Below are 21,729 nucleotides of genomic sequence, written 5' to 3'. Positions count from 1 at the left end.
AATATAAAATACGTGCCTTTTAGTATTATCGAACACGTCTGTAAGTTTTACCAAGCTCAGTTCAGGCGCCGAAGAATTATGGTAAATTTTGTGATTTTTCATCAAATTGTTCATGTGTCATGTCAGTTGTATTTTTAACAGTGAAAAAATAAAATTTTTAACTTTTTCTTAAATAGTAAAAACGTTAACGAATGATCGTAATCGTATGCTGTAATTCGACCCCAGTACATCAGATATGATATGACTGGGGCAAGACTGCCCATGAGCGCAATTGTTAACATATTTTCACACAGGTTAAATTTTTTTTTATAAATGAATCATTATTTTCAAAACATAATAAGTCCATGATTTTAAATTTTGCAGGAGAAGAAAAAAACGTTCTATTTTCTTTTGATGTGTGTAGCAAAATTTATAAAAATATATTTTGTAGAACTTTTGCCTAGGTACAAAATACCGTTTCGTTTTTAATTTTTGGAGCGATAGTTCAAAAGATAAAAAAAAACGCTTTTGGACTTATCATACTTTGAAAATATACGGATGTAAAATTACTTTTAAAATGGGTACACAATTTTGCTTTCATCTCCAGTCTATCACAAAATAGTATTTGAGATTAAAAAATAATGTATAATGTCCGGAGTGCTTCTTTAACTTTAAAGAAGCTTTAAACTTAAGATTTTCAGCCAGTAGCTTAATATAGCATTTACACATAAAAAGCTGTTGTTTATTTTCAAAAGATGATAAGTCCGGGACTTATCCTGTTTTTGATACTAAAAAAGTATTTCGCTTAGCTGTAAGATCGGATATAGATGGAGTAGATACGACATTATTTTGAAGATAGACGTGGTTATCCCTAGAGTAACAATTTAGTCAAAAAAACGAATTTTGAAAAAAAAGTGGACTTATCATGTTTTGAAAATAAATGATTCAAATGCACTCAGCGAAGCGGGTGGGGTTAGCTAGTCTTTCATAAAATTTAAGAAAAAAAAATAAAATAATATCATTTATTTTAATTTTAATAAAAGAAATATAACACAAAATTTCTTAAAGTGTCATGTTTTAAGTGAGTTTTATTTTATTTATGAGCTACTTAGAACAATAAACTGTCATTCCCGGAACGCTTCTTTTGGGATACCAAAAAATATTTCGTTTTACAGTGAGATATTAAATAAAACAATTATGGGTAAAACGTTACATACGACATTTCGGGAACGTTTTAGCACCCTGAATAAATAATTTAGTTTTACCGACATAATTCTAACTTTTTTATATTTTTAATCAGAATTCTCTCTTATGGATGGAATATAAACTCTTATCAAAAATATATTTAATATTTTTAAGAAAGTTGGCCACTAAGGTTTCCATAGATTTATTTTATACCTCAGGTGTTTAAAATTTTTCATAAAATACTTTTTTTACATTTTGCATCAAAAAACAGATTTCAAAATTTTTTTTACGAAAATGTGCAATAGCTATGCAGTTTTTAAAGCATTTATGTACTCATACAATTATTGTAGAAAATGATAAAAAAAGAAATAAATAAAATTCATTCATTCGTGGTTGTAGTAAACAAAAAACATAAGATGATAAAATTTAAAATACACTAAATGAAAAAAAGCCAATATTTTATGAACTGGTTGCGATAGAACTTTTTTCTATCTGTTTTTAGAACAGTCACAAGTGTAGCTATCAGCCGTTTTAGGGTTGTCCATTCTCTATTGCACACCCTGTATATATTCAAACATATTTTAAACAAAAATTCCCAGGGAAATGGTGAAAATTTAAATTTTTTTTTTGCTTACCCATATTCCTAACCATTGAAGAACGAAATTCAAGCTAAAAAAATAATGAAATTTCAGGAACTTTTCAGTTAGGAGTTTTTTTACAGAATAGGCCTGATTATGACGCTTACAACTCAACTTCAACTTTTTGAATCGTTATACCTAAGAAACGGTGGGTCTTAGGAAAAAAAGTGTCATGACACTTTTTATATATAATAATCTGGTCTACAATTCTTGCATTGAACATTTTTTGATAAGACTTACCATTTTGCTGAAAATCGTGAAAAACCAGTTTTTGTGATATTTGACCCCCCGTAAATTTTTTTCCAGGCCTCGGAGGACTTTTTAGATTTAATTTATGACGGTGTTTCCAACAATCCTACCAATTTTCAGCTTGCTGGGAATTAATGTAACCTCACCCCCTTATTTTAGTCTAATTTGACCGGACTATAAACTCTTATCAAAAAAATTAAAACTAAAAAAATCACGTATGGCCTAGGTAAAAACAGGTTGATAAATATTTTTTTTTTAATTTTAGTAATAGCAAAAAGTCGTAATTTTCAGGTAATTTTCAAAAAATCACTTCACTTCGTTGTAATAAAATCTTGGTACCATTTTTACTTTTTTTTTTATTCACCTTTGTTTATTTATTTATTTATTTCTCAACTGCAGACTGTTGTCTAAGTTGTTTAAAAAAAATATATTTACAAAAACAAAATAAGGCTAAAGAGTCAAAATCCTTTCCGAAATTGACCTTTAAATATTTTCCATGCTACCAAAATCGTAAGAAATATCCCGACTGTAGCTAATCCAGAATCTATTTTTAATAAAATTTTAACATGAACCTGTAAAAAAAAAAGAAATAAAAAGGAAAACTTTCGCTATTTCTGATAAAAAAAAATTAAAAAATTGCGTCCCAAAATTTCGTTGCAACGAATCGATGTTTTTAAAAATCAAATTGACACTAATCGTAAATTTCAAATTAATATTTTTAAAATAAATTTAAAGTATTTTTTCATAATTCTTTTAAAGTTTTCAGATGAAACATTTATAATTCTCTATATAATCCGTCAAATAGGCAATATTTTTTTGGTTTTTTATGTAATTCAGAAATATTTCAATTGCATCAATATTAAACTAGCCCCAAACTTTAAATAAGTCATGGTAGATTTGTTTCACAAAAGTTTTAGGAATATATCAGATGTATAGAAAGAAAGAAGAAAAAGAAATATTTAAATTAATAATAATAAAAAAATGATTCTAACGAAGTTTTATGTACGTTTTTGGAACAAAACCCAACCAATTTTTAGTAGCCACAAATCCGGTCTTTTATTTTTGATCGATTACCCTGGCTATAAATTCCTATAATTCTATGCGATAGTTTAGTGTAGCATTTTCAAAGTTATAACTTTATGTTTCGGAACCAAAACAGCATTCCAAAGCTCATATCTCATCAAACAAAAGAGCTGACGTTCGAACTTTTTTTTCATTTATTTTTTTTTTTTTTAAATAAAAAAATGAAAAACAATTCCCTTGAGCACCTCTAATTCCACCCACGATTATTGTTCACTATAAAAAAAAAAAATGTGTTCAGAGATACCACATCGAACGTCGTTTACCAAGAGCTATTGTATCCATCAGAAAAAAGGAAAAGAGCGCCCGATTCATTGTATTTACTCGTAACTAGACAATTTTGTCCAACATGCGAAGAGACCCCGCCTTACATATCTTATCCGGGCAACGTTTATTTATTTATCTTATGGGTTTTAATATTATTATTTTTTTTTTCTTTTTCTTTATTCTTCATTATTATTGTTACTTTTTTTTTTGTTGTTGTTTCTTCTTTTAACCCACCCCTTTAGCTAATTTTGAAATGCAATCACTCAGGCTAAAAATTGCACTCTCTATGTGCGCAATTATGAATTAAAGACAACATCACGAGTTCTTCTTCTTCATCACCCAGCGTATATATATCCTCATCATTTTGAAGGTTGTTGTTGTATTGCGTTGAAGAAAAAAAAAAAAAAAACAAGAGATCGCATAGCACACAAAAGGCAAAACAAAACAACACAGAAAACTTAACATTGAAGTTGCATTCGATCTGACAATGAAAACAGAAAGAGCGAGACTCAGTACGAAAGGGACTTGAAGGGAAGGATTTAATGGTCTAGAGATGCTTGGTCCGTGTTTAGAGCAAACCTTTTGCTATTAAAATTTCAATGTATGATGATGACTTGGATGATGATCTTTCCCTAGAGAGATGACTTCAATCTCTTGGTCTTCCTCTTCTAGAAGTGATGATTGTGGTTGTTGTTGTAATTTGAAGAAAAACAACGATGCAGAAAAAAAAGGTGAATTTTCTGATCTAGAGGAATGTGGGCAATGTGTTTTTTCTTTTTTTTTTTAATTTTTCTCCTCTACGACCGACTACGAAGAGGACGTGTCCATGGTGTACAATCAATAAAAATTAAAGAAATTGAGTAGGTCGTCACTGTCCATCCTAGTTCATCGTCTTGAATGTTGTTGCTATTGTGTGTGTTATCTTATTGAAAGTCATTGTTCTAGTCTCTCAAACTCTTTGAAGGGAAAAACTATCGACAACTGATCTGCTGCCATGTTGTAAGGTTGTTTTGGCCTCTGATTGAAATCTTACCAGACACATCCATTTCACTCTCTCACCATCATCATCATCATCGACATCGACATTGCCAATTGGTGGTTAAAGTTCTTCTTCTTCTTCTTATTTCTTAACCCAATAAACGCAAGCAAACAATCATGCAATCGTAAAAGAACAGATTGACTCGTCGTCGTCGTCTTCTTCGTTTTGTATGTCTTCCAATGGATACACCAAAACCATCATCTGATAAAAATTCCATAATGTCTAATGAGCACACAATACAGCACTGCACACACAGAGCATGTTCGGTCGGCCGGCCAGTGTGTGTCATGTTTGGTGTCCATGATCATCGTCATCACCGAACCGAACCAAACTAAGCCTATCGACCAAGCCAGAGCGGCCTTGAGACTTCAGTTTGTCCAACGTGCGCACTTGTTCTTTCGGGATAGTGCCAAACATAGGATTGCCAACAAAAAAAGTGCAGAAAAAAACCGATCAACACAAAACAAAAAGCAAAAGTGATATTGCGTGTTGGTCGGCCATTGCTTCTTTTTTTTTTTTTTTTTTGTTAAGTTGTCTCTGTAACAGCCCTGTTCTGAGATATCTTTGTGATATCCTATTTTCTTCATCCGCATTTTCTTTCGCACACAGGTCCGGCTGTTTCCTTCTTTTTTTGTCTACATTTCGAAGATTGAATGCATTTTAGTTGAGGCCTCACGCAGCTATCAAAAGTTGGTAACAGGAAAGGAAGGAGGAGAAGACTCATGTGATATCTTGTTTTTTTTTTTTTTTTTTTGGTTCGCATTGCGTTTGCCTTGCCTCTCAACAATCAACATGACGACAACGATACATCGACTCTGGCGGTTTCTATGATTGACTTAGACTTGTGAGGATATTATATATAGAGACTTCTTTTAACATCATCAAAAGTTATATTGGATTTGTGACTTATTTTTCATTTTGTTGGTTGTGTTTTTGGTTTTCAAAAAATTATTTATTCTGTTCGGTTAAATCTATAAATGTTGTCGTCGATTGCCCATAAGAATAAATTTCTCCAACGGGGGGTCTCTTCGATGATACCAAACATACAAAGAAATACACTACACATCTCGAATTATTGCTGATTTAACCAAAGTTACACAGCACACGGGGTGCGTCCGCATCTGAGTCTTCGCAAGTTGTTGTTTTGGGCGCGTTCAAGCAGAGAGTAGGTATTGATTGTTTTGATTGGGTGCGTAGAGTAACTATAAGTTGAAAGTTGCTATAGTGATTTCCTTTTAGTTATTCAAGTTTGCAAAAAAAACAACAAATATTTTCACAGTGGTTCATGGGTGACACGAAAATTGATTTTATAGACTAGGCAAGGTAAAAATTAGTGGATTTAGTGAAAAAGTTCGAACGCCAGCTCTTTTGTTTTCTAAGGTATGTGCAATGAAATGCATTATTGAATCAAAATTTTGCAATAAAATGGGTGAAATTATTTGTAATGTCATTAAAAATGATAGCAAATATAATTTTTTAGTTATGGCTATAAAAAAAAATCGTACATCTGCTGAGCACTTCTATTTGCGAATTGGCAATCAAGTCAACTCGTGTTCATTTTTTCTCTATATTTGGACTTTTTCTGTAAGTCAACATTTTCAGAGGTTTTTTGAATATCGTAAATGATTTTCTTAAGCATCGAGACAATAGTATCAAGTTAAACTAGTAAGTAAATAAGTCGCAAAATGTATGATCTTATTTTTGGATTTTTATAACACTGAATATTTCTCTACGCACAATGCACTATGCTTTGGTAGATGGTAGATTTGAGATTATTTAAGTAAAATCAATTTTTTCAAATATTCGCAAATGTCTCAAAGTCTTTTGAATTCCATGACTATTAGCCACACATAGAACCTACATTAAGGACTTATCGTCAAAACACTCAAAATATTCATTTGCAACCGTGCGAAACACGTTCATTTTTGTGCAAACGACTTCGCATCCTATGCAAACACCTTGCAAATAAGCTGCAAAATGTATAATCTTACATTTGAATATATTATTTGTGAGTCAAGCATGTTCGCAAGTGTATTTATTGACCTATAGAGAAATTTGTGAGTTTTTTTTCACAAATTCAATGTTTTCAGAAATTCGCAATTGCTTCAAACAGTTTTCTTATGTTTTAAGACTATTAAACAATAAAACACATTAAGAATAAATATTCGCAACGCTTTAAAAAGTCATTTGCAAAAGTGAAAAACAAGTTTCGCAACCTGTATTTACACCTTGCAAATAAGCTGCACAATATATCATCTTATTTTTAAAGACATTGTTTGCAATTTAGGTATATTTTCGGCTGCAGAACATTTCTTTTTGCACTTTTCACTAGGTATAATATTCCATTTATGGAACACAATTAAAACAGTGAAAATTATGTTAAACTTTTTGCAAATAGTTTTGTAAACTGAGTAAAAGTGCTTTTTTGCAAACATATTTTTGGCTTATGGAACAACTGAACATTATTATTTTATTATTTGCATTATACTTTGCAATCATTCGGTGTTTTTGCGAGTTTTTTTTTCGTAAAACCAAGGTTTGAAAAAAATTTGCAACTGTTTCAAGCAGTATTATAAGGACTCAAAGTTATATGACAACATTAAAAATCTTCAAGCTGCTTAAAAAAACTCATGCAACACATTTTCCCTTTGAGCAAATTCTTTCGCAAACGAAGTAAATAACTTGCGAAAGTTATGCAAAATGTGAAACCGTCTTTGCGAACATCTTTTTTGCTTCTGATGTTTAATCGCAAACTCATTATTTTGAGAGACAAAAGTACAAAAGTCGCTAAGTGGCATTTAAAAATAGCGCTTTTCGTCTAAAAATCTGTATAATTCGAACCACTGTATACATTGTGAAAATCCCTCCGTGTGATCCTAGAGAAGCGAACCGTGTGTGTGATCTTGTTTAAACTTTCTAGGTAATTTTGTTGCAATTTTGTATTTTTTTTTTTCTCGATTTTTTGTTCTTCTCATTTTAATTCGTTTTTTAGTTAATTTTTGATTTCAGCGAAACTGCAACATCGCTGATAAATGATGTTACAATGTTGGCTATTTTTATTGCTCGTTAAGTTAACGCAATAATTCAAAAGAATTCGTTTTTTTTTTTTAATTCCTCTTCTCCATTTCTGCAAACACACGTTCAAGTTCTTATAAGAGAAGTAGTGGCTGTATGTCAATGCCATATATAAATAAATATAAAAACGAAAAAACAGAGCTAAGAGAGGGGTGGTGCTGACTGTTGAAATTGTAACAGTGGGGATGCCAATAAGGCAGCATTTTTCATTCCACAGAATTGTGGCCTATTTTCAGATCAAGATTGGAGAAGCTGTGAGAGAGGAAAGGAGGAGTAGAATAGTTTTGCGGACAATGTTTAATGCATATAAATATCTCTCGGACTCTGGGTGAAATTGTAGTTAAGTTGAAATATTTTGTGTTGTTTTTTTTTTGTTTTCATTCTTATTGTTGTTGTATAGTTTCTATACGCTTTTGTTGTATATTCTGCAAGTGAATGTCATAAATCAATCGCTTGTAATCGATACATTGGGAGTAATTTTAATTTTTTTTTTCTTCTTTCGGTTAGTATCTGTTTTTTTTTTTTATAATTTCATGATTTGTATGGAAGGAGAGCAAACAACACAGGAGCAGAAGAGCCAACAAGCAGATTCAGTTTTAATTGAACAAATTAAATAGGTCTATTAGTCATCGACAGGATTGAAAACTATTTATATTGCAAAAGATTGAAATATTATAATGAATTTATACTCCTTGGCTCTAGTCGAAGTTTTTAGTAAAATATATGTAAATGAAATAAATTGATGATGGGAAGCATGAAATATGTCATTAATCCTATTAGTAATGGAGTTAATACCAAGTTAAAGCAAGTTATTGGACATTTTGTTAAAGGAGATAAGAGTGCATTATTTTAACTTATTTTAATTTAAAAGGATAAGAAAGCAATTAAAATTGAAACATAATTTTTCATGTGGAAATTGAGATGGTTGAGAGTAAAGTTTTTGTGGATGTTTTTTTTTTAAATGCTTTTTAATGTTACAGATAAGACCCGTCTTTTAAAAAAAAATATATTTTAAACACTTATTATTAACTGACATAGAAACGTTTTTAGGTTGCTGAATACCTCTTACAGGAGTAACCTGATTTCAACCTAGATTTTTATACAAAAGCGTTTGAGTGACCGTAATATTAACATTTTAGACAATGTTCAAAAACACATTTTTGGATTTTTTAAAATCTATTTAATTTTTTTTTTTTTTTTTGAAATATCAATTTTTTGAAAGTGGGTTAGTGAAATGTTTTGACATTTCGTTTTTAAGTGTAAATGAATTTCTTCAAAGTAATTCCACGTTCTTATTTTTTTTTGTGTTAAAAAATTTTTATATAAAAAAAATATTTTTTAATAATACAGCTCTAAAAATATTCATTTTTTTTTTCTAAAAATTCCTTTCTAAACAAGAAGTCAGATGGCATACTTCGTTTTGTGATCGTTTAAAACGGTGTTTCATTAAGTACCTATTAAAAGAGATATTATTTTTTTTTTTACATTATCAGAAATATAATATGATTTAATAAAATCAAATTATAATTTTCTCTATTTTTTTTTTTCATAAAAATAATTTTTTTCATAAAAAAGATAATAGCTTCTTTTACCATAAGAGCAAATACGTGCGACTCAGTCGTGCATTCTATTTTTATTTTGCAAATAAAACAATTTTTTTTCAAAAAGTTTGAACGTCAGCTCTTTTGTTTGCTAAGATATAGACCATTAGAATGCAATATTAATTCAAAACTTTACAATTGACCACAAAAAAATGTACTTTATTTTTAATAGAAAATTAGGGTTATCCATAGACAGTGTGAGATAAATTGCTTCCACAGATAAAGCAGTATGAAAATTCATTATTTCGGAGTCATTGGGTCGTTATTTTATTCAATGATGAAAATTCTCGTCACCAGATAGTAAATGAAGATGTTAGAACGGGCAACTCTGCAAAAGGTTGATACTCGGCAGAAAGTTGTAGATTCCTTCAATTTTTGGAAAACTTAATTACAATCACACAGGAATGGTTGAGAGTTGTTTGGAATAAGAGCTTGTCTCTCTGAGAGTCAGCGTGACAAAAATCTATGCATTTTTATTTTTAAACTAATTCCTTCCTGAACCTCTGTAAAACTTTTAATTATAAATTTTTGTTAAATTCTAATTCATCGTGCAGAAAAAAAAGATAGGATGATTAGCATAAGATTCGACAAAAAGCTATCTTTGGAACCAAAAAAAAAAGCCTATTTTGAAAATATTTAACTTTTTTATATATCTTCTTAAAATAAAATTAAAAGAAATGATTAGCAAAAACTTAATTTCAATCAACAAAAGCTATCTGGCATGCCCTTATTATTTAAAACAAAATATTAAACCTCCAACTTTATATCCTACATATTATGGCTCTCGATTAATAACACAATTACCGGGGCATATATTTTTGCGTCGAAAAATAAATTATATTTCCTAAGACACAATAACCGAAACATAAGCCATCGATTGCCTTCATAATAAACTAGAAGAATATCAGACTTGACTCGCCTCTATATATACCTTTACCAAACGCACACAGCGCTTGGCTAGAGCTTGAAAAGATTCCTCCGATTCGATATTTTTCCACCTTCCATCCCAAAAGACCAAGAAAAAATACAAAACAAAAAACCTCAATCCCTTGAACGTCGTCATAGTCATCGTCGTCATCATATCGTCGAGAGTCTTTTATATTGCCTCCCAGCTGAAGACCATAACTCTCGTCCTCCTTCAAGGTATAAAGCAGATATTGGGTATTATATTCTCTTCAATGCCACCATGAACGTTTGGGGCAAGTCCAAAAACGCCCATACCACAAAACCCAAGACTTATGCATATTGGAAATGATTTAAACGCATCCCATTTGTCACAACACAAAATGAATGATCGCCCCTCTCCCCATTTTTAGTCTATTTTTACTTATTTCTCTCTTTCATTTCTTCTCTTTACAGACCTTTGGATAGAGAACGTCAACATATCTACAACTTTGAAGTCGTTGCCACAGATGGCGGTCTCTATGATTCGCGTTCGCAACGTGTACCCGTTCAAATCATCGTCGACGACGTCAACGACAACAAGCCAATATTCGACCGATACCCGTTCCGGACACAGGTCCCAACCCTAATCCAGCCCGGCAAAACTCTACTGCAGGTCAGTGCCACCGATGCGGATCAAGGCATCAACGGCGAAATCCTGTACAGCCTGATCAACGATGCGACAGCGAACAAATTCCGCATCAATCCCAACACCGGAATGGTGAGTGCCACGCAGAGTCTGGCCAGCGAGCACGGCCGACTCCTACACTTGGAGGTGATGGCACGCGATAAGGGTAATCCGCCGCAAAGTTCGATCAGCTTAATTGAGATCCGTGTGGGGGACGAGCAGCCGGGCAGTCCGCTGCTGCGTTTCGTCAACGATACCTATCATGTGCGGTTGCGAGAGAACACCGCAATTGGTCAGTCTGTCATTCGGGTGAATGCGGTGCGCAGTGACGGACGACGTCAGAAGATTATTTATTCATTTGGTGCGGGCAACGAGGACGGTGCATTCTCGATAGACGCGATCACCGGCGAGATCAAAGTGCGCAACTCTGAACATCTAGATTACGAGAAGTATTCGTGGACGATGGCTGAGACCTCATCGTCATCCATGGCCTCGTCAAATGGACGCAGCTTGTCTTACAACGATGACATTGCTGGGGCAGTCAACAGGAGCAGTAGCAGCAGCAACTCCTTGGCATCGAATAGAACAACAACAACGCAAACTGTCAGACGAATGCGTCGTGGCATCACATACAACGACGATGCAACAGCAACTGCAACACCGACAGCAAAAGCAGTAGCAGACCACGACTCTAGTCCGGTGCCCAATGAGATGCGATTAATTGTCGTTGCACATACCGAAGGGACGCCATTGTTGTACGGCTATGCCGCATTGCACATTATCCTGGAGGACGAGAACGACAATGGACCACACTTCACACAGCAACAATACTCGGCGACAGTGTGGGAGGGCAACAGCAAGGGAACGCTGGTGGTGCAGGTGCAGGCATTGGATGCGGACGCCGGCTCCAACTCGCGGGTGCTGTATCACATTGTCGATGGCAATCATGACAATGCGTTTGTCATTGAGCCAGCGTTCAGTGGTATCGTTAAGACGAATATTGTGCTGGATCGTGAGATACGCGACATCTATAAGCTGAAGGTGATTGCTACCGATGAGGGGGTGCCACAGATGACGGGCACGGCTACCATTCAGGTGCACATTATCGATGTAAATGATAATCAGCCGACTTTTCCGCCGCATAGTGTGATTAGTGTTAGTGAAGGTAAGTTGGAACTTTTTAAGACCCCCTCACCCCCCCCCCCCCCTTTTTTTTTTTGTCAACAAGATTGGTGCTGACTTTGCAACAACCACATGTACCTAAGAAAAGGTCGTTATAATTATATGCCAGACGAGACTTTGAAAAGATGGTTTATCTATTTCATTGATTTGATAGCTTGACAATGCTGATACATTATTTAGGTGACACTCGTCTTGGTTGGTTGGTTGGTTGGTTGCGCTGGTTGCATGTTGCACTTACCAAAGTGTTTTGCATAATGATTAGGACTGCTGAGCTGCGGTTGTAGTTGCAGCCTAATGGAAATGATTAAGGTGCATTTTTTTTTATATTAAGCGGCTTTTGTCTTGAATGCAGTTCAGTTTTATTAGAACTTAAAAAGCATTTAGATTTATTGACAGTTGAGACCTTGAGATTTCAATTTACTTTGATTCTTTTTGTCGATTCATTTAGAGTTAAGAGAGTTTTTTTTTCTTCTTTTGTTATAATATGGTTTTGCTTTTGATATAATGAGGAAGCTGTCAAGTTGAGTTGTATTCTGTTCTGAGACAGATGTTATGTGATATGTTATATGTCCCCATGGTGACATGATGTAGTCTGAATGCATATGGAAATGTGTATTTTTAAGTTATGTCGACTGTAATGAGACTTAAGTGTATTTGCATAAAATTTCAAAATGTCAAATTGAAGTGAAATGTCAATGAGCTAAGCGTTATTTTGATAAGACAATTATTGACAGAATTACCATTACATAAATTCTTACGAGGTGGTCTTAGTGATGAACATAATTCGATTTTTTTGCTAAATTTTATAAGAAAAGTTTTGAAGGCACGAATCATATTGAATATTTGTAGAGTAATTTGACCAAATATTAACAAATGTTAAAAAAAAGCCTAATATGAACAGATTTCTTTCAAGTACCTCAGGTCTTTGATGATTTATCGGTCCCGATATAAAGGAACTATTTGTCTAGTTTAAGAGGTCTTAGATGATTCGATATTAAAAAAATTAATTAGTGATGATTCATTTTAGAACCTTAGAGCTCTGTTACAAAATTAAATGTTTAAACGCCTATTCAAAACCTTAGTGATGATTCATTTTAGAACCTTAGAGCTCTGTTACAAAATTAAATGTTTAAACGCCTATTCAAAACCTTGAATCACTTAGTTTTTCAAATTTATGGTGAAGCTCAGTTTTAAAAATTATTTAACTCTTTTGACACAAGTGAGAATAAAAGTGCATTTTGCGAGTTTGTGGTCTCAGATAAATACTTCCTAAGAGAATTGATGTTTTTTGTATAGAAGTTAAGTGTTGTAAGAGGTCTCAAATCATCAAACGGCTATTTTAGATCAAATGGATATTTCATTAATAGAGGTGGGAGGTCTAAGATTAGTTATTAATTTCAGTTGGAAAGAGTGTTCCGTATTTTCCTCGAGCTTGAGAGTTCTTAGAATAAGATGATTTATTAAAAAAAAAATACTGATAAGATGTTTTTTTGTAAGTTTGGAAATTTAGAGGTCTTAGATCATTTCGTAAGGGGGGAAATCCCTCTGGACGACACCTTTTTCAATATTTTTTTATAAAAAACTGAAAGCACTTATTGAAATTTAGAAAAAGATAAGATATTACTGACATTATTAAGTATTGAAAAAAAATTTTTTGAAATGAAAAAATAACAAAATGGCGGCTCTGGAGCCTTTCAAAGTTGACGCCTCTAGTTTACGCCGTGCAATGCACAGGTCCAGGAAATCATCTTAAATCAAAAAGGCAATTTTTTTCCGTTAGATGATGTTAGTACGCATTGCATGAACCTAAATTTATTTTTTTTTAAATGAAAAATAAAAATTAGAAATAAAAAAAACGAAAAAAACCATGATTTTTTTACAAAGAAGTAGTTAAAAAAAATATTTACTGTACAAATTTTATTCAACTTTTAGGTTCAAAAGTAAGGAGTAATTTGCTTCAAATTTCAAGTCGATAGCTTCATTAGTTTTTGAGTTACATTACACATCGCGGAAAAAAACTAGTTTCGAAAAAATGCGTTTAAAGTTTTCGTTTTCGTACTATGGTAGGTTCGGAGCGCATCGGTTTCAGAACTATCTAGGCACTTTTGAGGCTTCATTTAAGGCTAAGACCACTGAAAATAGTTTCTTCGGTTGATAAATAAATTTATTACGCAAAAAAAAATAATGCAAAATAAAAAATTCCAGAGGGATTTCCCCCCTTAAGGAAGCAGCAATAGATAATTTCGAATGAGGCTTTATTGTCAAATTTGTATCTACTGTATCTACAGGAAATGTTTGTTTTTATTTTATTTCAACTGATTTCCTTTAAATCTAGTTAGATGAAAAACTTTTAGTTCAAACAAATTTGCTCAGCTTTAAAAAATTTTTTTTTAAATTTCTAAAATCGAGTTCGTTGTTCAGCTCTTTTGTTTTAATATGTTGATTTGTTGATATCTCTTTGCAATCACTTTGTTTTTTTTTTTTTCATGCAACCAAGCAAAATTTATATTGGAAGTTTTTTGTCTAGGTAAGCCTGTATCTTAGACGAAATTTAACTCAAAGCCAGCAAGCATATAGGCAAATTAAAACAATGGCAATTTTTTTGTTATCTTTCTTCGTTGTTGTTGATATCTAAACGGTTTCATATAAAGTCACATTTCACTCTGAATAATTTTGACTTTTATTAGCTTAAAATCCATTTTTTCAGTATTCGTTCATCTTAACTCCAAGGTTGAATTTTTTTTAGAATGACTAATTGTCACAGATAAATTAACTCTTAATTTTATGATTCCTTTCATGCTTAACAATTAAGATTAGATCAATTTTTTTCAATTTGAATCCACAAACTTTTTGTAATTTTAAATGGTATAAATTGGTTCAACCGATATTAGAGGCGATTTTAGTATATTAAGGGCCATGTTTTTCATTCGGAGTTGAACATAACTTGAGAATTTTTATTATCAACTTCCGAATTCGGTTTTATTCACACCAAGTTGACGTTTTCAACTTTCGATTTTAAACTCGAGAGTTGATCAACTTCCAGTTTTTTCAACTTCCCTAAAAAGTAGAAGTTTGCCAACCAAACTTGAGAGTTTGCTTCAGATTTTTTTTTTTTGAATTTTTCTGTCAAAATTTTGTTGGCAGTTACTGTGTCAACGAATTAATATTCCAAAGCAAACGAAAAGCGAAAAAGCAAACAAAAATCGAAAAATTAAACAAAAAAAAAAATACAAATATGACGTTTTTGTTTCATATTTCATAAATATCCCGGGGATATTTTTCAAACTTGAAATTGACCAACTTTAGATCTTCAACTGGAGAGTTGAAAAAATAATTAGTGAATAAAAAGAAATTACAACTTGCGTTTGAACTCTCGAGTTAAAGTCAACTCTCAAGTTGGCAAACCAAAGAGTTTGCTTCAAGTTGAGCAATAGTGAAGAAAATGGCCCTAAAATGACTTGCTTTCAAAAGCCATATTTATAGCTGCGTTTTTCGAACTTCAAAGTTGTTTTTTTTTTTTTTTTTTTTGAGTTTTGAAACTACATATTATAACTTTTTATAAAAAGATCTTTAAAAATTTTTTGTTTTATCATATTCATAAATATTGATAAAAATGAGTATCTCAAAATGGCGGCTTCAGCAAAATATATATTATGCACACTATATTTTTCAATTGTATAATCTCAATATTTTGCATGTTTCTAAGGTCAATAAGAAACTGCTTCAGTAAAAATATAGTTTATTCCTATCTTTCCATATCATTTTGTGAAATTTTTCGAAAGTCAGTAACTTTATGACTTAAATAATAAGCCTTTATACTCAATTCAACTTTTTTTTTTAGAAAATTGTGTACAAATTTTGTTTTCATGTGTTGAGCATAGCAATTTTTTTTTAACTTTTAAAAATTTTTTTTTCGTCTTGATTTTTTTTTTTTAATTTTTAATTATTTTTCGAAAATCTTTAACATTTAAAAAGTTTTCTAAATATTTTTAAATTTATTAATTTATCAAATTAAAATGAAAACAGTTTTTAAAAATGAGTTTTTCGAGAATTTTGAAAAACAGAATTTTTAATAGCAGAATTTTGTAAAAAGAATTCTATCAAAAGTTGATTGACTTGACCCCAAACTATGAAATTCAGGGAGTGGTAGTTTATTATTCCGCTTTATTCAGTTTCTTTTACCTTACTCGTACGAAAAAACTTTTCTCATTGTCGTAGCAAAAAAAAACTTTTTAGTAATAATATCTTCTGTAAATAAATTTTGGTTTATTCGGTTTAAACTAGACTTCTTTATTATTGTATAGCTTTTATTTCAATACATGCCTTTTACCTAATAAACAGCAAACGTAATACGTAAGTGATAAGACTAAAAATCCAATTCAAACTTTTCACCAAAAAACAATAAAAACAAAACTTGCACCACTTTGTTTGAATCTCCACATCACTTTTTTTTTTTCTCAAACCATTTCAAACCCAATCCAATACATATTCTTAACTTCGTTTTTTTCCTCTTTTTCTCTTTTCTCCAAAAAAAACAGGTACCGAACCTGGTAGTGTGATAACATTAATATCCGCAAACGATGTCGACACCTATCCCGAGCTGACATATCGTTTCGCCACTGAAGATGACACCACCAGCAACAGTAACACCAACAACAACCATGCATCGTCTTCTTCGTCTTCAGTAACAACAAAAACAACATCAAACATTAACGACGAAGAAAACACTTCCATCTTTGCTATCGATCGTTACAGCGGCAAAGTGATCCTTCGCAAACGACTCGACTACGAAATGCAACAAGAATACCAATTGGAGATAATTGCATCCGATACAGCACACGAAGCACGCACTACTCTCACCGTCCGTGTCACCGATGAGAACGATAACGCTCCCATATTCCAGCAGCCAGCCTATTACACTATGCTTCCGGATCAGATGTCCTCGTCCTCATCCAGCAACACCAATGGCGGCGATATCGAACTGCTTACCGTCAATGCAACCGACATCGACTCCGACCGCAATGCACTCATCCGCTTTACCATTCAACCACCACAACCAGGCTTCTCAATTCACGAATCCTCTGGTACTGTCTATGTTAACACCAGCCGCATTAACGCAGTCCACGGTCGTGATGACATCTATCTGACAATTCTTGCCACCGACTCCGGTACACCTCCGCAACACTCGTCAGCTATTGTCAGAGTTCAATCGAATGCAAATAGCCAAGGAAGGGCACAATTTCTACAAACGCAATACCGGACTAGTATTAACGAGGAAGCACCCTTAGGAACGGTGGTATTACGACTGTCCCAGGATGTCTTGGACACCGAACTTACCCAACATTTGGTCTTTACCATTGTCTCGGGCAACGAAGACGGTACGTTTGAAGTCTACCAATCGAGTGCCATCATTCTTGTCCAGTCGCTCGATCGTGAGCGTGTTGATTTGTACAAGCTACGCTTGATAATGAGCGAAAAGGGAGCCCCGTTGCGGGCGGACAACAATTCGTCGGCGATCAATGTGTTTGTCACGGTCGAAGATGCCAATGACAATTCACCGGTGTTTGATAGCAGTGGCCAATACGAAGCAGATATAAGTGAATCAGCTCCCCTGCGGTACTCCATAGCTCAATTGATCGCGGTCGATGCTGATTTAGAGAATACTCCGAATTCGGATATTGTTTACGATATAACGTCGGGCAACGATGAGGGCATGTTCACTGTCGACCTGGTCTCTGGGGTGCTGTTTGTGAACAATCAACTCGACTATGACCGCGGTGCCATGAACTACGAACTGATCGTGCGCGCATGTGACAGTGCTGCGCTGCCTCGATGCAGTTTGCAGCCATTCCGAATTTCCCTTGTCGATGAGAATGATAATGCTCCACGATTTCCAGTTGCTGAGTATATCGAGTTTATTGGCGAGAATGAAGCAATTGGAACTAGTATTTTCACAGCTCGAGCTACTGATCTTGATCGTGGGATCTATGGCCATTTGAACTACTCCATCGATCAAACCGATCCACATAACATGGCTGGCGATGAATTCGCTTATAAACTGTTTCGCGTCGATGCTGGCAGTGGAGTTGTCACTTCGAACGCCATTTTTGATTACGAACAAAGGAACCGCTATGATTTGGTGCTGCGTGCTACTGATACTGGCGGCAAGTATGCAACGGTCAAAGTGCGCATTATGGTCGATTCGAAAGATGAGTATAGTCCGCAATTTACGGAGCGGACTTACCGCTTTGTGATGTCATCGTCGGCGGAAGGTAATATGCAGTTAGGATATACTGTCGGTCAAGTTTCGGCTAGTGATCGGGATAAGGGTGCTGATGGAAGGGTAGTCTACCAGCTTACGTCACAGCATGCCTATTTTAAGGTCAATCGAACAACTGGGGCAGTGGTTATCAAGAAGAAGCTTGATGACAACTTTGATGATGGACGGGATATCAGTTTGGTGATCACAGCAAGCTCGGGACGACAGGGATCACTCACCAATATGACCGTTGTGGAGATCTCCCTCGACCCTCAAGGATCTTCTACTACAAACGTCGCCAGCAATACTGGAGCTCCAAGTTCCGGAGGTGGTTTTGCCGATTGGGCTTTGGGACTGTTGATCGCTTTCTTGCTCGTCATCTGTGCGTTCGCTGGGATCTTCCTGTTCTTGCATATGAGAAACCGCCGACATAGACAAGTCTCCAAGCCAAGCTTGAGCACTGAAACGGTGGGGAATACCAACAGCTATGTGGATCCAAGTGCATTCGATACGATACCGATCAGGGGTGGATCTGGAGCGACGGGAAGTGCAGGCCAATTCGCCCCACCAAAATATGATGAGATTCCCCCATACGGCCCTCACGCAGCAAGTTCGAACTCTGGAGCAGCAACCACATCCGAGCTTTCCGGTTCCGAACAGTCTGGATCAAGTGGGCGTGGCTCAGCTGAAGATGATGGCGAGGATGAAGAAATTCGCATGATCAATGAGGGCCCTCTTCACCGAGACCATCACCGAGGCAGCGATGATGGACGGCTTTCAGACATTTCAGTGCAAAACACCCAAGAGTACCTAGCGCGACTGGGTATTGTTGACAATCCCAATACAACAGGAGCGGCGTCAACGTCTTCCCGGAGGTGTTCGGAAAGTATCGGCGGTAGCAATAAGGACTCACATCTCCATCACACCCTTCCCATAGACTCCCTTCACATGTTCGATGAGGAACCTGGCGGTGAATCTGACATCACTAACCTAATCTATGCCAAGCTCAATGACGTCAATGGAGGCAGTGATCGTGCCAGTAGTACCGACGAAGCGGCAACCACCGCTGGAAGTATAGGTGCTGCCGTCGATCATGTAATGGGCTTTGGTGATGTTCCCGTCGTCGGCAGTGGGAACGTAGGTCCCTCAATGAATGGCTCCCTGAGTTCTATAGTTCACAGCGAAGAAGAACTCACCGGTAGCTATAACTGGGACTACCTGCTCGACTGGGGTCCGCAATACCAGCCGCTGGCACATGTATTCTCCGAGATTGCAAGACTGAAAGATGACACTTTATCGGTGCATAGCGGCAATAGCGGAGCATCGTCGAGTGCGAAAAGCAAGCAATCGCTAGCGCACTCAGCCAAACACATTCCGCCACCATTGCTGACAAATGTCGCCCCCAGATCCATCAACGTTCCAGTATTATCTAGCCGGGGGAGTGGCAGCCATCACTCCTCGGTGCCAGCCAATCAATACCTCCTGCCTCGATCACCAATTAGTCATGATGCACCTGGCGGTGGTTTTAGCACATCGTCGGCGATGTCACCGAGCTTTTCACCATCGCTATCGCCATTAGCGACACGATCGCCATCGATATCGCCGCATGTTGTTGGTGGAGTGCCGACGGGACATCATATGGTGTCATTGCCACGGCATCAACCGCAGCCGCAGCAAAGAAAAAATCTTGACAGTGAGATGAGAGTGAGAATGTAAATCATAAGAGAGAGAGAGTATAAAAAGCCCGCCCCCCTTTTCCCACCTTCTTTTTTTCCCCATCATCATGTAGACCTTAAGTTAAGTAGTTAAGAGTGAGGTAACACGAGCTGCCCCCTCCCGGCTGTGGTAACAACAAACTTTAAACTATTTAAACAAAATAAAAAATTTTATAAGATCAAAAAAAATGATAGGTAACTTACGTCATAATCAACTTGTACAGAATTAATTTTTAATCAGTTTGCCATTAAATGTTAGGATTTTTAGAATTTTAAGATAACAAAACCTCATTTTTTTTTTATTTTTAACATTTTTTTTCATAAAATACATTTTTCTTATAATTTTTTTGTTTAATATTAAATACTCACCATAACCCTTCCCAAAAAAAAAAAATAAAAATGGAAAAATAAGTCGTTAAAAAAAAAAATGTATATACTGTATCCAAGACTAAAAAAGCCAATAAAGACTCTTAAATAGTTGTAAAAAAAAAATAGTAAATCTTAAAAATTAAAATCATTATAAACATTAATTAATCGCCATAAAATTTAATATGTAATTCATAAAATTTTCTGCATTTAAAAAAAAATAAATAAAGACTTGCCAAGAATTTAATAACAAAATAAAAAATAATAATTGAAAAAAAAAAAATAGTTCTTCCATTAAAAATGTTAATTTTAATTAAAAATAAAGTGTATAAAATAGAATTACATTTAAAATTAAATAGGTAAACAATTTTGTACAAATTATAAAAAAAGAAAGAAATTATTATTATTAATTAATTTAGTTTAAAATAAAAAATACAAAAATATAAGTCGTAATATTTTTTTTTTTTTTGTTTTATTATTAATTAAAATGTCCACAAATTATAATTTTAGTAAAATTATTATTTTTCTTTTAAATTTTTTAGTTTTATTATAATTTTTTGTATAAGAACTATACTACTTTTTGTAAAAGTAGTTTTATTAGTTTGTATAAGAAAGAAAAAATTGTATTATTATTATTGAATAGATATTTTTAAAAGAAATTTAAAAGAAAACAAAAAAAAAACAACAACAAATAGGTTGAATAAAATGATGGTTTTTATATAAATAGAAAAAATGTTTGTGTTATTATTTTAATCAAAAGTTTTTGTAGATAAAAACAATATTTTGAAGGTAAGCTGAAAAAGCCATAGTAGATTTTTCTGAAAATGTTTTATTAGCTGGAAAGAAAAATAATTTAATTTTCAGACTTCAAATTGAATAAGACTTCAATTGAATAAGAAAACATGACAACTGGGGCAAAAGATTGATACCAAAGTAAGTATGGTTTGTTGAACTACCAAAAACAAACAACATAAAACAACTACTTTCAAGCTTTTCAGCGCAAAACATTTTATATTCACCAGTTATTATTGATTCAGTATAAGAATTTTACGTTGGGCGCCATTTCAAATAATAAATTTTATGAAATAACAAGTTTAATTAATCTTAAAGGAGTGGATCTCTAGAAATTTATTTAAATAAACACACGCAGTCACCACAAGTCAATTTCAAATTGCAGTAATCAAAGAAAGTTAAGGGATCCGACTCACAAAAAAAAAAAATAAAAAAAAAAAAAACTATAGCATTGGTTTGTAAAAAAGGAGAAAAAGCATTTTGGCGTTTGTCAAACTTCACATCTTAGCCCAAGAAACTGAATGAACTGAAAATTCAGCACACGGAGTTTAGATTAGGCGTTTTCAAGAATAGAAAAAAAAGGCAAGTAGAAATGTCAAGAATTTCATAAATAAAAATAAAATAAAGTTGTGATTTGGACAGAGAAAAGAAATGTTATGTAAAGTAATCGTGTCATGTACCCCAAAGTCATGACTCGACTCCACCACCATGATTGTGCTTGTCATTATAATG

General features: G+C 33.9%; 1 protein-coding gene across 1 annotated transcript in view; it reads left to right on the top strand.

Annotated features, from left to right (window-relative positions):
• The window catches only part of LOC129914413 (protein dachsous), a 231,187-nt gene extending 210,816 nt beyond the window's left edge, over positions 1–20,371 (top strand). Inside the window, exons 11-12 of the mRNA XM_055993664.1 lie at positions 10,473–11,848; positions 16,404–20,371. Of these exons, the coding sequence (XP_055849639.1) occupies positions 10,473–11,848; positions 16,404–19,840 (4,813 nt within the window). The 3' untranslated portion in view covers positions 19,841–20,371. The remainder of the gene's footprint in view (positions 1–10,472; positions 11,849–16,403) is intronic.
• Positions 20,372–21,729: the final 1,358 nt, after the last annotated feature.

This window comes from Episyrphus balteatus, chromosome 1 (assembly GCF_945859705.1).
Source record: "Episyrphus balteatus chromosome 1, idEpiBalt1.1, whole genome shotgun sequence".
NCBI classification, from domain to species: domain Eukaryota; kingdom Metazoa; phylum Arthropoda; class Insecta; order Diptera; family Syrphidae; genus Episyrphus; species Episyrphus balteatus.
The sequence above is the reverse complement of the archived record's forward strand: the minus strand, read 5'-3'. Positions and strand labels throughout refer to the sequence as shown.